Below are 14,936 nucleotides of genomic sequence, written 5' to 3'. Positions count from 1 at the left end.
GACCTGGTTGTTAAATATTTACCAGCACACCACTGCACATACCTAAACACAGAATTACATCAGAGTGTGAGAAGAGTTATAGTAAATGCCATGGGGTCTCAAGAAAAGAGAGCTTCTTCCTCTTTTTTAGATTTTTAGGAAGGTTTTGCCCACTAGACTACATTTCTCTTCACTCATTGCAATGACCCGAGCCAGAAACCAGAAGCCTGTGGTCCCGTTGGCCCACTGACCCCCACCCGGCATCTCTCTCTCTCAGGCCTGCGCTCTTGAACATTGCCGAAAACTTCACAGTGCTCATCAAAAATAACATCGACTTCCCTGGCCACAACTACACCACGTAAGTGTCCAGAATGTCAGACTGTGTTAGCTATCTACTGCCATATAACGAATAATGCCAAAACTTAGAAGCTTAACAACCAACATTTATTATCTCATGCTTTTTCTGTGGGTAAGGAATGTGGGAATTACTTTGCTGGGTGTTTCCGACTCAGGGTCTCTCAAGTGGCAGTCAAGCTATCTGTCAGTGGGGACTGCAGTCACCTCTGGGCTTGACCGGGGCTGAGAATCCTCTTCCAAGCGCACTCACCTAGATGTCAGCAGGGAGTTCAGTTCCCCACCATATGGACCTCTCCCTAGGACTGCCTGAGTATCCTTAGGAATGGTGTCTGGCTTCCCCTACAGCAGGTGATCTAAGAGGTAGAGAGAGCAAGCCAGCCAGACAGTAAACAAGATGGGAGCCTTTTATGATTTCATCTTGGAAGTGACACAGCATCACTTCTGCCATATGCTATTGGTCACACAGACTAACCCTGCACAGTGTAGGAGGGGACTACACAAGGGTGTAACTCCAGGGACTGAGGACCCCTGGGGCCCCTCATGGAAACCAGCTAAGAATTGGCTCACTCCTATGAAAGAGATGGGTCTCAGTTTCCAATAGACATTTTTGTTGGTTTGTTGCTTCTCATTGTGTGCAGGAGAAACATCTTGCCGGGTGTAAACATCACTTGTACCTTTCACAAGACTCAGGATCCACAGTGTCCCATCTTCCGACTAGGAGATATCTTCCGAGAAGTAGGAGATAATTTTTCAGATGCTGCAATTCAGGTTGGTGGCTTCTTTGTACAGTGAGTCAGGGGATCTCAAACGGCCAAGAGGCCGGGCCTCCGGGTCTTAATTATAAGGCTTCCTTCACTGAGCATTTAGTAAATCTCACACTCTGCATTACCTCATCTAATCAGGCAACAAAGCTGTGGGGGAGATCCCTGGTTTCCTGTGGCTGCTGTAACAAACTACCACAGTCTTGGTGGCTTACAACAACACACTTTTTTTTTTTTTACACTTCTGGCAGTTGGAAGTCTAAAGTCAGTTTCACTGGACCAAAACCAAGGTATCAGCAGGGCCATGCTCCCTCCAGAGGCTCTACAGGAGAATCCGTTTCCTTGCCTTTTCCACCTTCTAGAGCTACGGTCCTTGCATTTCTTGGCTCGTGGTCCCTTCCTACAGCTCTGAAGCCAGCTGCATGACGTCTTGCTTCAGTGGTCCCACTGACTTCTTGTTCTGTGTCAAGTCTCCCTCAACCTCCCTCTTATAAAGATACTGATCTTTTTGAGAACATTTATAAAAGGAAACATGTAGGGCCCATCTGGATAATCCAAGATAATCTCCCCATCTCAAGATCCTTAATTTAATTGCAGTCTCTTTTGCCCTATAAGATAATATATCCAAAGAGTCCAAGGATTAGGACCTGGGATTGGAATATCTTTGGCAATGATTCAGACTACCATACTTGAATTAGTCAGAATTCTTCCAGTTGTACGTTATAGACATCCAAACCAAATGATGTGAGCAAAGAATAAATTAAAAAGCATCTGGGGGGCAAAAAGAAACCAAATAATTGGTTTAGGCCAAAAAAAAAAAAAAAAAAGAGCCATATTAACTCATATAAAGACACCAGGGGAAATGGACCTTCTAGTACAGCTAAGGCATTTTCCTATCTCGGAAATTTTCTTCCTTTCTGGAAAAGTCTTGCCCCAGACATACCATTAGCTGTCTCCCTCACCTGCTTCCAGTCTGTGCTCAAATATAAGTTCAGTGAAGCTTTCCCTTACCACTTCATTTAAAATGACAATTTCTAGGGGTGCCTGGGTGGCTCAGTTGGTTAAATGTCCAATTTCAGCTCTGGTCATGGTCTCACAGTTCATGAGTTTGAGCCCCATGTCAGGCTCTGTGCTGACAGCTCAGAGTCTGGAGCCTGCCTGGGATTCTGTGTCTCCTTCTCCTCTCTGCCCCTCCCCCCACTCATGCTCTGCCTCTCAAAAATAAATAAACATTAAAACATTTTTTTAAATTTTTTTGTGTGTTTATTTTTGAGAGAGAGAGAGAGAGCATGAATGGGAAAGGGGTAGAGAGAGAGGAACAACAAATTAGAGGTGGGCTCCATGCTGTCAGCGCAAGGCCCGATGTGGGGCTTAAACCCACAAACTGCGAGATCATGACCTGACCTGAAGTCAGATGCTCAACCGACTGAGCCACCCAGGTGTCCCCCCCCAAAATTTTTATTTTTTTATTTTATTTTATTATTTTTTTAATTTTTTTTAACGTTTATTTATTTTTGGGGGGACAGAGAGAGACAGAGCATGAACTGGGGAGGGGCAGAGAGAGAGGGAGACACAGAATCGGAAACAGGCTCCAGGCTCTGAGCCATCAGCCCAGAGCCTGACGCGGGGCTCGAACTCACGGACCGCGAGATCGTGACCTGGCTGAAGTCGGATGCTTAACCGACTGCGCCACCCAGGCGCCCCCCCCCCCAAAATTTTTAAGTGACAATTTCTAACCCTATCCAGCACTATCTGACATACTATATAATTTACATATCCATTTGTCTGTTGTCTGTTTTCCCTGACTAGAATGTAAGTTCCATGAGGGCAGGGATCTTTGGCTTCTTTCGTTAGTTTTTGTATAATGCTCAGCATAAAGGACATTGAATAAGTATTTGTCGACTGAATGAAGTGTATGATAGCAGTAGGCATGGCTGCATCCAGGAACTCAGATGAGGTCTTTAGGAATCTGGCTCCCCATCTCTTTGCTTTTTCTTTAATGACAAGGTCACTCTCAGGCAGATCGTCCTCATGTCAAGACAAAGGCACCAGAGCCTTTAGAACTGCACTGTCTGATACGGTAGCCACTAGTCACATGAAGCTATTTAAATTTAAATTAATTGAGATGAAATATTTATTTCCTTTGTCATGCTGGCCACATGTCAAGCACTCAGTAGCCACATGCAGCTAGTAGAGACTTTATTGCACAGCATGAATATAGAATATTTTCATCACTACAGAATATTCTGTTGGGCAATGTTACTCTGAACTCTCACACTCTCTAGCGGTGGTCCCAACCAATAGAGGACCTCTTTTTTTTATGGTTCTGGCAAAATGTCTCAGAGAGGGCTCTGATTGGTCAATCTTGGGCCACATACCTATTCCTGAACCAGTCACCAGGTCCAGAGGGATGCCTAATCCTGACTGGCCAGGCCTAGATCATGTTCCCACTCCTGGAGCTGGGAGAGGCGACAGTCCCATCCAAACCACTCAGTTGGGAGAAACGTTTCCCAAAGAAACTTCCAGGGACTTTTACCAGGAGAACTGGATGCTGAGTGACAGAAACATCAGATATTCACAATAATATGTACAGTGCTTGGCTTAGTGACAATAAATGATAATTGTGATTATTCTGTATTATTTCCCCTTTCTCCAAGTCAGAATCTGCTTGTTTTTCATCTTTCTATCCCTAGCATCTAGATACTGTCTTGAAATACCATATTATATCAATTCAAAGACATACTTTTTTCTGAAATATTTAATATTTATATTTCTGAATCAGGAAATACTTTAGATTCATGGAATTTCACAGTTTAATTGACAACATTTGTTATGTTCCTTCTCAGAGGAACATAAAAAGAAAATTATGTATCTGATAAGCAATGGTGTCTACGATTCAGTGAAATAGGACAGTCAGTGTTCAAAACATGTTTGTAGAAAGAAAGAAGTACCAAGTAGAGGTAAAAGATTAAAAGGTTCCTTAGAAGTTCAGAGAAGAAAAAGGTAAGCCTGAACTGAGGAGAATGGGGTGGCTGAATTGACAAGGAAGGATGTACATTAGGTCTTGGAGGCAGATGAGGACTTAGCTAGAGAGATGGGTGGGAGAAATATTTCAATGGGAGAAAAGGACAAGGGCCAAGACTTAAAAGTTCAAAGTGTACCCAGAAATTCCACTCATCATAAGTAGACACAGAAGAGAAAGGACATCATATGTCCACACAAAATCTCGTACTAAGTGTTTGTACATAAGCTCGTACATCAGCAGCATTATTCATAATAGCTAAAAGGTGGAAACAATCCAAATGTCTATCAGAGGATAAATGGATAAATCAAATGTAGTCTTTCCATACAAAGAAGTATTCTTCCACCACAAAAAAGGAATGAAGGATTGACACAGGCTACAATATGGATGAACTTTAAAAATATTACGACAAGTGAAAGAAGCCACACACAAAAGCCACACACATAATCACCTATTATGTGATTTCATTCATATGAAAGTTCAGAAGAAGGAAGTCTATAGAGACAGAAAGTAAATTAGTGGTTGCTTAGGGCTGAGGGAGGGGAGAAAGGGGTGTTGACTAAAAGTTCAGGGGTTTCTTTTGGAGGTAACGAAACTTGTAAAATTTATTATGGTGATGGTCACACATATATGTGAACGTACCAAAAAATATTGAATTAAACACTTTAAGTGCCTAAACTGTATCTCAATAAATCTGTTAAAAAAAAAAAAAGAAATGAAAATTTCAAGTGCTTTAAGGGAAAAGTATACACAGTTTGGAATAAGAGCTTTCTCCAGGGGGTTGTTGGGAGGTAAAGCAGAAAAGATATGTGATGGGGCGCCCTGAATTCCAGTGTAATAAACTTCAACTTCATCTTTAATGGGAGGCGGGCAGTCAAGGTGTTGATTATGGGAGAGATTTATTGAAAGTTGTATTTTAGGAAAAGAAATCTAACGGTGTGTCCCAAATGGGAAGAAGAACAGGGAGACACCTTTGCAGCTACTTGTGTGTGTTAGATGGGCTCATGTACTCATGGCTCTGAAATGTAATCCGTGTTTTCCTCTAAAAAGAAAACCTTTGAGGTGCCTGGGTGGCTCAGTCAGTTAAGCATCCGACTTCAGCTCAGGTCATGATCTCATGGTTCGTGGGTTCCAGCCCCACATCAGCCTCTGTGCTGACAGCTCAGAGCCTGGAGCCTGCTTCAGATTCTGTATCTCCCTCTCTCTCTGCTCCTTCCCCACTCATGCTCTCTCTCGCTCTCACTCTCAAAAATAAACATAAAAATTTTTTTAAAAAGAAAAGAAAAGAAAACCTTTGCCTTAATGATCATCCCTATGCAGGGAGAGGTCTGGTAGCTGTGTCCCACATGCAGCAGGACTTGCAAACTGTGTCTCCTTGTCTTCCCCAGGGAGGAATCATGGGCATTGAGATCTACTGGGACTGCAACTTGGACAGCTGGTTCCATCGCTGCCATCCAAAATACAGTTTCCGTCGCCTTGACGACAAGACCACAAATGAGTCCTTGTATCCTGGCTACAACTTCAGGTAACAGCGCTCCAGGTCAGACCGGCCACCACTGGCTCTGCACAAACCTCCAAGGCCAGGCTGAATTGCATAACCAGCAGCCGGCAAGAATTAATTTTGGTTCCCAAGGCAACAAGATGAATGCAAAAGTCCTCTATGAGCTAGGGAATGGCTGGATTTTTGCACGAATTTTTTTTCTTTTGAAAAAAAAAAAAAAAACAGAAACAAAAGTGGGCAAACAGGGAAGAACATAGAGAAGAGTATAAAAATCACCCGTAAGTCCTCAACCCTGAGATAATGAAAGATAGCCCTCTGGTGAGTGTTCCTTCCTCTGACTCTTTTATGTGGCTGCTAGGAGATCGTATCATGCTTATAACCTGCTATTCTGTGTTTGTGCGTTTGTTTTGCCATATCCTGGGTCACTCAGAATTCGTTGTGACCATCACGTTAATGATGCCAATGGTGGGAACATAATGATATCAACAGCCACAACTTAGGGAGGGTCTTCTATATACCAGGCCCTGGACATCATCACCCCTCTACCTCACGTCAACCCTGAAAAGGGGATATTAGTGTTCCCAGGTAGAGCTGAGAAAGGTGAAGTGATTTGCCCAGGACCCACAGCTAACAGTAGCTCCATGATACTAACTAACCTAGGTCACTCTGACTCCCAAGCCCATGCGCTTTCCCTTCCATCTCATGATTTTCTCACCCGTGCCTCCATTACTGGACATTTGAGGCACTTCCAGGTTTTCTATGACAAATAATTCTATGCTGCAAATTTGTGTACATAAATCTTTGAATTCCAGAGTGTTTCCTTAGGATAAATTTCTAGAGGTAGAGTTATTGGATCAAAGGTTATTAACATTTTACCATACGTTGTAAAATTTTTTTTCTAGGACTCTTTTTCATTTCTCGGTTTCATATTTGGTTCTTTCTCAAAGCCATCTATTATTGTTTCAGTGAGGTCCCTTCTTACCTTATGGATCCTCTTCTCTGTCTGTTCTACTGTATAACCTCTTTCAAGTTGACCCTTATCTGTAGTAACTAGAGTGGGATTTCTTCTTCCGAAGCGTTGGAGTATTTGTTGGTGGGTTTCAGCAAGAAAGACCTTGTGCAAAGTTCTGTGTGTACTGTGGGATGTGAATATTCCTCAGTGGGGATTATGTAATTTTGTAATCTTCCAGGACTGTGTAACATCTATCCATTAACCAGTTTGGGGGTTAATTTCTGGGCATTGGATGTCTTCACTCTGCCAAAAGTATCCCATCCCTGCTCCCTTGCTATGTAGGGCTTCTGCAGCTTCGGCTCCCTTCCCCATAGGTGTAAGACTCTAGCTTCTAGATACAGATCTGGCTGGGGTACCCCTAGGGCACAGACACATGGCCCCAGTTCCCCCCATCACTCATCTCTAGCACCTAAAAAATATCTGTCCTTGTTTTGAGCTCAGTAATATATTGATATGACTTTAATAGGTATATTAAATATATATATTATCTTATATGTATATACATACATATATATATTGATATGACTTTAATAGGTATATTAAATATATATATTATATGTATGTATATACATATATATACATATATGTATGTATATATATATACATATATATATTATCTTATATGTATTATCTTGTGTGTGTGTATGTATGTATATATATATATAAAATCTTGTATTTCTTTCTGTATGGGAGGTGGTAGGCTTACTGTACTAGAACATCTTAAAGACTCCTGAGGCTACAATGCGTCCACACCGGCAGTCTTGTCTGACTTTTAAGGTTCTTTGATGCTTCTTGCTTCTGGACTCCAACCCTATAAGAATTGACTAGAATCCTGTTTCCTCTTCACCATTTAAACAGGCTGGTGCTGGTTTGGTGCTGACTTACTCTTGTTTTGACCCTCTGCACAGTTCACTCCTCTGCCCCTGACTTTTCCCCAGTGGTGATCCTGTGCCATCCTAACTTAAGTTTCCATGTTACCTCCTACGTCTGGGTTATTTTTTCAGCCCATTCCTACAATTCTGTCTCAGCACTAACTTGGCCTTTAAGTTTGAGGCTCCATGACCTCTCATTGCTTCTGGGTGCCAGTCAGGTTTTGGCAACTGTAATTATAGTTGATCATTTTGGGCCCTGGTTCCAGACACAAAGTAGGCTTATGCTGTTCCCTTTTCAAAAAGAGTTGCCAATTACATTCCTAGAATGGGGGCTAGCCATCATTTTGCCTATGGAGCCCGTAGGAAATTGATATTGGCATTCCTCATTTATTTACTCATCAAATATATATTGAAGAAAACATATTGTTGTGACAGTGGATTTATATTGGTAAACAAAACAGACAAAGTTACTACTTAGCCTATATTCTAGTAGGGCATGAATATAAGTGTATTATAATACGTAAGACAAAAATATAAGAAAATCCAACAAGGCAACATCATCAGTCATCAGAAAAACAAATTTAAACCACAATGAGATACACCTATACACCCCCCAGAATAGGTAAAAATTTTTAAAAGCCTGGCAATTCCAAATGTTGGCAAGGAGGAGAAGCAACTGGGACTCTCCTATTTCCCTGGTAGGAGTATAAGATGGTACAACCACATTACAGAACTATTGGGAAAGTTCTTAGAAAGTTAAACACACATCTATCCTATAATCCAGAAATCCCACCCTCAGGTAAAGAAACAAAACCTAGGTACACACAAAGATCTGTACATGAATGTTCACAACAGCCTTAGTTGTAAGTACCAAAACCCAGAAACAACCCAAATGTCCAGCAACAGGTGCCCGGAGAAATAGTGATATATTTATACAATAAAGTACTAGCTAGTATAAATAAAGAAGGAACACACTGCTCGTACATGCAATGGCATAGAGGAGTCCCACCAACATTACGTTGAGGGAAAGGAGTCAGATTGAAACAAGTCATACTACATGATGCCATTTATATGAAGTACAATAGGCAAAAATTTTCCGTGATGATAAAAGACAATGGTGGGTGCTGGGCTGGGGGTTGGGGGATGGGAAAAGGCAAAATAGGAACTGATTGGAAAGCAGCACAGGAGAGTTTTCTGGAGTAGTGGAATGTTCTAGATCTTGATAGGGGTATAGGCTATACCGTGTATTCATTTGTCAAAACTCATCAAACTCAACTCTTAGGACTTGTGTACTTTATTATACATAAATTATACCTCAATAGCGCAAAAAAAAAAAAAAAAAAACCAAACAACTCCAACAAGACCATTTCAGATGATGATTAATGCTCTGAAGAAAATCAAACAAGATACTGTGATGTAGGGTTGGGGCAGAGAGGGCTGGGGAGTGACCAGAGAAAGCCTCTCCAAGTTCAGGGTGGGACCCCTACAGATACCATGAGTTTTCCTAAGGACTGTGCTTTCCTAGTTAAGAAGAGCAACTGCACAGACAGGAGCCCATGTTAGTGGAATCATCTTGCAAAAATGTGTAGCCTCTCTGAATACCTTTGGTATTAATGGTCCAGACCAGCTGTTCTCACAGTGTGATTCCCAGCATCAGCATCACTTGGGAACTTGTCAGATGCAAATTCTCAGGCCCGGCCCTGTACCTACTAAATCAGACACCCTGGGGATTGTCTTCACAAGCCCTCTAGGTAAGAGCCTCTCAAGTGTGAGAACCACTGATCTAGAAACTTGGTACTCAAAGCGTGGTCCTGGGACCAGCAGCAGCACGGGCCTCACCTGGGAGCCCAATGTAATGCAGAATCTCAGGCCCTATGCTTGATTTACTGGATTCAAATCTGCAATTATTTTTTTGTTTTGTTTTGTTTTAATGTTTACTTATTTCTTTTTATTTCTTTTCTAAAATAATTTTTGTTTAGTTTATTTTTTTAATTTATATATAAGTTAGTTAGCATATGGTGTAACAATGATTTCAGATTTCTTAATGCCCCCCCTTACCCATTTAGCCCATTGCCCCTCGCACAACCCTCTAGCAACCCTCTGTTTGTTCTCCATATTTAAGAGTCTCTTATGTTTTGTCCCCCTCCCTGTTTTTATATTATTATTTTTGCTTCCCTTCCCTTATATTCATCTGTTTTGTATCTTAAAGTCCTCATATGAGTGAAGTCATATGACACTTGTCTTTCTCTGACTGACTAATTTCGCTTAGCATAATACCCTCTAGTTTCATCCATGTAGTTGCAAATGGCAAGGTTTCATTCTTTTTGATTGCTGAGTAATACTCCATTGTATATATATACCACATCTTCTTTATCCATTGATGGATATTTGGGCTCTTTCCATACTTTGGCTATTGTTGATAGTGCTGCTATAAACATGGGGGTGCATGTGCCTCTCCAAAACAGCACACCTATATCCCTTGGATAAATACCTAGTAGTGCAATTGCTGGGTCGTAGGGTAGTCCTATTTTTAATTTTTTGGAAACCTCCATACTGTTTTCCAGAGTGGCTGCACCAGTTTGCATTCCTACCCACAGTGCAAAAGAGATCCTCTTTCTCCACATCCACGCCAAGTTGTTAATGTTAGCCATTCTGACAGCTGTGAGGCGGCATCTCATTGTGGTTTTGATTTGTATTTCCCTGATGATGAGTGATGTTGAGCATTTTTTCATGTGTCAGTTGGCCATCTGGATGTCTTCTTTGGAGAAGTGTCTATCCATGTCTTTTGCCCATTTCTTCACTGGATTTGTTTTTTGGGTGAGTTTGATAAGTTCTTTATAGATTTTGATACTAACCCTTTATCTGATATGTCATTTTCAGGTATCTTCTCCCATTCCGTTGGTTGCCTTTTAGTTTTGTTGATTGTTTCCTTCGCTGTGCAGAAGCTTTTTATTTTGATGAGGTCCCAATAGTTCATTTTTGCTTTTGTTTCCCTTGCCTCCGGAGATGTGTTGAGTAAGAAGTTGCTCAAGGTCAAAGAGGTTTCTCCTTCTTTCTCCTTGAGGATTTTGATGGCTTCCTGTCTTACATTTAGGTCTTTCATCCATTCTGAGTTTATTTTTGTGTAGGTGTAAGAAAGTGGTCCAGGTACTTTTTTCTGCATGTTGCTGTCCAGTTTTCCCAGCACCACTTGCTGAAGAGACTGTCTTTATTCCACTGAATATTCTTTCCTGCTTTGTCAAAGATTAGTTGGTCATATGTTTGTGGGTCCATTTCTGGGTTCTCTATTCTGAGTGTCTGTGTTTGTGCCAGTACCATACTGTCTTGATGATTACAGTTTTGTAATACAGCTTGAAGTCCAGGATTGTGATGCCTCCTGCTTTGGTTTTCTTTTTCAAGATTTCTTTGGCTATTCAGGGTCTTTTCTGGTTCCATACAAATTTTAGGACTGTTTGTTCTAGCTCTGTGAAGAATGCTGGTGTTATTTTGATAAGGATTGCATTGAATATGTAGATTGCTTTGGGTAGTATTGACATTTTAACAATATTTGTTCTTCCTATCCAAGAGCATGGAATACTTTTCCATTTTTTTGTGTGCCTTTTTCAATTTCTTTCATAAGCTTTCTTTAGCTTTCAGTGTATAGATTTTTCACCTCTTTTGTTAGATTTATTCCTAGGTATTTTATGGGTTTTGGTGCCATTGTAAATGGGATCCATTCCTTGATTTCCCTTTCTGTTGCTTCATTGTTGGTGTATAGGAACTGCATTTTATTTTTTTTTTAGTTTATCTATTTATTTTGAGTCAGAGAGAGAGAGAGAGAGAGAGAGAGAGAGAATAAGCAGGGAAGGGGTAGGGGTGGGAAATACAGTGGATCTTAGAGAGCCTGATATGGGGCTCAAACTCACAAACTGTGAGATCATGACCTAAACTGAAGTTGGATGCTTATCAGACTGAGCCACCAGGTGCCCCTCAAAATCTGCATTTTAACAAGATTCCCAGAAGATTCATGTGCACATTGAAGTTTGAGTTCATTTTTGTTTACTTGGTTTTTTTTGCCTACACGATGTTTTGAAAGTTGAGGCATTCTACATAAAATTCTGGACTTCCTACTTTTCTTGAAAAATTTAACTATTTAGGGGTGAAAAAAAAAACTAAACCATTTGACAGCTGTGGGTTCATATCCCACACAGCAGGACTCAGCTGGAGGTATCTGTCGTTCCCTTTGGAAAGGGCATATGTTTTTTTGGTTTGCCATTGTCCCCACCACTCCTTATTCCCTTTTACCTGGCCTGCATCACTCACTTCTGTCATCTGCCTGGCCCCTGTAGGCATATGAGTTTGAGACCCTTGACTAAAGGCCATCTGAGATCAAGACACAGGATGCTTTTTGCCTCCTCTGGGTCAGTGGAGTTTCATCCAGGGCCCTGAAAGCAGCTCCTAGTTTAGATAATGTTTTGATATCCCCTGCTGCTCTCCTGAACAGACTTAAGGCAATTAGCAGAAGAGACGATTGGATCAGTGGTCCCCTGACTGTCTTTGCAGGCTCTCAGGCTGTTTTTTGTTTTTTTGTTTTTTTTTGGTTTTTGTTTTTGTTTTTTTCAGCAGTCTGCAGAAGCATGTAGGGCAAAGTCCCAAACAGATGTTGGCAAATGCCCTTTGAATTGCTGAGCTAAGCCTGAGAACATCAGCTCCTGGAGAGATCTGAGCTTTCTGAAGAACTGAGGTGGTTATGAAGTTAATATTCTTTTAGAACAAAATGATAGACATGTTGTCTGGAATGAGCACCAAAAGAAATCTTTGGCTAAGAATAGTCAAGTCCTGATGGAAAACTGGACAGGCTACTTTCAACTAGCCACACAAAAGAAAAGGGAATTACAGGTTAAGTGAGGTATATGAAAAAATATATATAACTTCCAAAAACACAGAAGTTGAAGAAGTTGATCATATTACAGAATTTTGTCCTTTATCAAAAGATCCATGGCAAATGGTCCTTATTCAGTGAACATGTGATTCAGTTTATTTACAGCAAGTATAAAGTAGGGCAGACCCACACCATATGCCCAATGCTCCTTTCTGGTTCAGAATGGGTACATCCATGTGTTAGTTTCCTGTGCCTGCTGTGACAAATGACCACAAACTTGGTGGCTTAAAACAACAGGAGGGTATTCTCTCAGCTCTGAAGGCCAGAAATCTAAAATCAAGGAGTCAGCAGGGACACACTCTCTGAAGTCTCTAGGGAAGGATCCTTCCTTGCCTCTTCCAGCTCCCAGTGACTCTGGGTGTTCCTTGATTTAAGGCCACATCATTCCAGTGATGATCCTCCTTCTTTACATGGGCTTCTCCTCTGTGTTTCTGTTTCAACTCCCCTCTCCTTTCTCTTATAAAGACACTGGTCATTGGACCCACCCTAAATCCAGGATGATCTCATCTTGAGATCCTTAATCACATCTGCAAAGGCCTTATTTCCAAATAAGGTCACATTCACAGGTACAGGGATTAGGCACTTGGACCTACCTTTTTGGGAGGCCATTATTCAAACGATTACAGTGTGCAAAAAACATCCCACTCAGAGCATGGACCACTGACCACACGTACCAGACCCACCTGGTACCTTTCTAAGAACATCTCAGACCTTCTAAAACCATCCCCTGGAGGGTGAGGCCCAGGAATCTACCTTTGAACACACTTCCCATGTGATTCTTATCCTGAGTTCAAGAATCACTGTACCAAGACCCTTTTGCTTTGTGTATTAAAAAAATAAATCACTCAGTAGAGCAGCAAAAGAAACAACAGTCATGGAATGAGAACAATAAGAAGCAAAGAAATCAAAACCCCTCTGCCCAAAAATAGGTGCTGAAGCACCTGGGAATACCTAACCGATCTCAACATCACATTTTGAGAGTTAAAAGAAATTAGAGTTTCAAATGCTCCATAGTATATTCTGGCAGAGCATCTGTATTCTGGGTGTATTCTCTCTGCACCTGTAAATAGATGGTCAACTAATAACTCAGAAAGAAAATACCTTACCTAAAAACCACCACCAAAAGGTGGTAAGAGGGAGGGACAGATTTAAAAAGTTTTGTGAGGCATGTGGTTTAAGCCTTCCTAATTATCCATGAAAACAAAACATTCCACTTTTCCTGACTGCAACACTGGGGAGAGCTGTGTATTTGGGCCGATTGTGATTTGTACCCAGGTCTTAATTTATAAAGGTGGCTGAGTAATGACATGGAGAGGTCACTGTCACTGGAAGAACTTTATTACTTACATTTCCCAAGAGGAGGGGCACACCATGCCACACAAGCCCACAGGGGAAGGACCAGATTTGTTGGGAGGTGGCCCAGAACCTTTACTGTGTTTTCCATGGGACAGGCAAGACAGGGCAGCGGAAACAGCTTAGGATTTGGCTGGCCTGAGTAATGTGGGCAGGCTCTGGGCTACAGGTGCAGTCTCCAACTGTCTGGTACCTGGCCCTGGGTGACCTGGCACCGGGGAAATATTGGCCGGGGCTTGAGGGGGTGGTTGGGGATATGGATTCAGTATGGGGTATGGGCTCCTAACATGATTTTCACTCACTCCACAAAAGCTGGATCACAGGGAAGATATAAACAATTTGGGCTGTTAGTTTGGCCCTGTGATAACAGATGCAAATAGACAAATACAGAACCTAAGAAAATACAATTAGAACAGATTGCTGAGGGGCACGTATCCCCAATCCAGCAATTAGTATCTAAGATCCCTCCACCCCACTTTGTTCTAGAAGCCAAACCCTCTTAAGAAATAATCAGATTTGCTTGAAGCTATTTTTAAAGATTTCTCTGCTCATTGTGAACCCTGTATTGGTTAAAAATTGTTGATTTTAATCTTAAATGAAAAGCAGATTTTCCATAGCTCTGTGATTGTGGAAGAAGAAGAGGTGTTGTACGGAAATGATCTTCAGTTTCAAAAGAGTAATTTGTGGGTTTGGATTATGTTTTTCACTCTGTCCACTGCAGCAGAGCTAGAGGATGAACAAGAAAAACTAGCCTAGCTCCTGTTTGGGTTTTCCTTTCATGAAATACCAGCACGTTCAGATAGAGCTTTATAAACATGGTTCCTTCTCCTCCTACAGATATGCCAAGTACTATAAGGAAAACAACGTTGAAAAACGGACTCTGATAAAAGTCTTTGGGATCCGTTTTGACATCCTGGTTTTTGGCACCGTAAGTCTCTGCTCCCAGCCACTGGCACCTCCATTCCTGTGACTGCATCCTAATTATTGTTGTAGTACCTGAAGGGGTGAATGTTGCCACCATAGTCATGAGCTGGCACTGTGCATTAGCATGTGGGATAAGAGGGGGAAGAAGTGTCCTTGGGGTCCTGTCCACAATGAAGTCATCTGATGAGTACAAGAAAGGGACTGGAAAAAAATTTTTAATATTCAATTTAAAAA

General features: G+C 41.5%; 2 protein-coding genes across 11 annotated transcripts in view; one reads left to right on the top strand and one right to left on the bottom strand.

The window, feature by feature from the left end:
• The window catches only part of IFT81 (intraflagellar transport 81), a 229,327-nt gene that overhangs the window by 181,515 nt on the left and 32,876 nt on the right, over positions 1 to 14,936 (bottom strand). The gene's annotated exons all lie outside the window — the stretch shown is intronic.
• The window catches only part of P2RX7 (purinergic receptor P2X 7), a 51,114-nt gene that overhangs the window by 23,264 nt on the left and 12,914 nt on the right, over positions 1 to 14,936 (top strand). For all 10 annotated transcript variants that reach the window (XM_045041423.1, XM_019814513.3, XM_045041424.1 and 7 more), the window contains 4 exons: positions 257 to 337; positions 975 to 1,104; positions 5,508 to 5,644; positions 14,616 to 14,706. In XM_045041423.1, coding sequence (XP_044897358.1) covers positions 257 to 337; positions 975 to 1,104; positions 5,508 to 5,644; positions 14,616 to 14,706 — 439 coding nt within the window. The remainder of the gene's footprint in view (positions 1 to 256; positions 338 to 974; positions 1,105 to 5,507; positions 5,645 to 14,615; positions 14,707 to 14,936) is intronic.

Source organism: Felis catus, chromosome D3, assembly GCF_018350175.1.
Source record: "Felis catus isolate Fca126 chromosome D3, F.catus_Fca126_mat1.0, whole genome shotgun sequence".
NCBI lineage: Eukaryota > Metazoa > Chordata > Mammalia > Carnivora > Felidae > Felis > Felis catus.
This window is presented reverse-complemented; position numbering and strand designations above follow the sequence as displayed.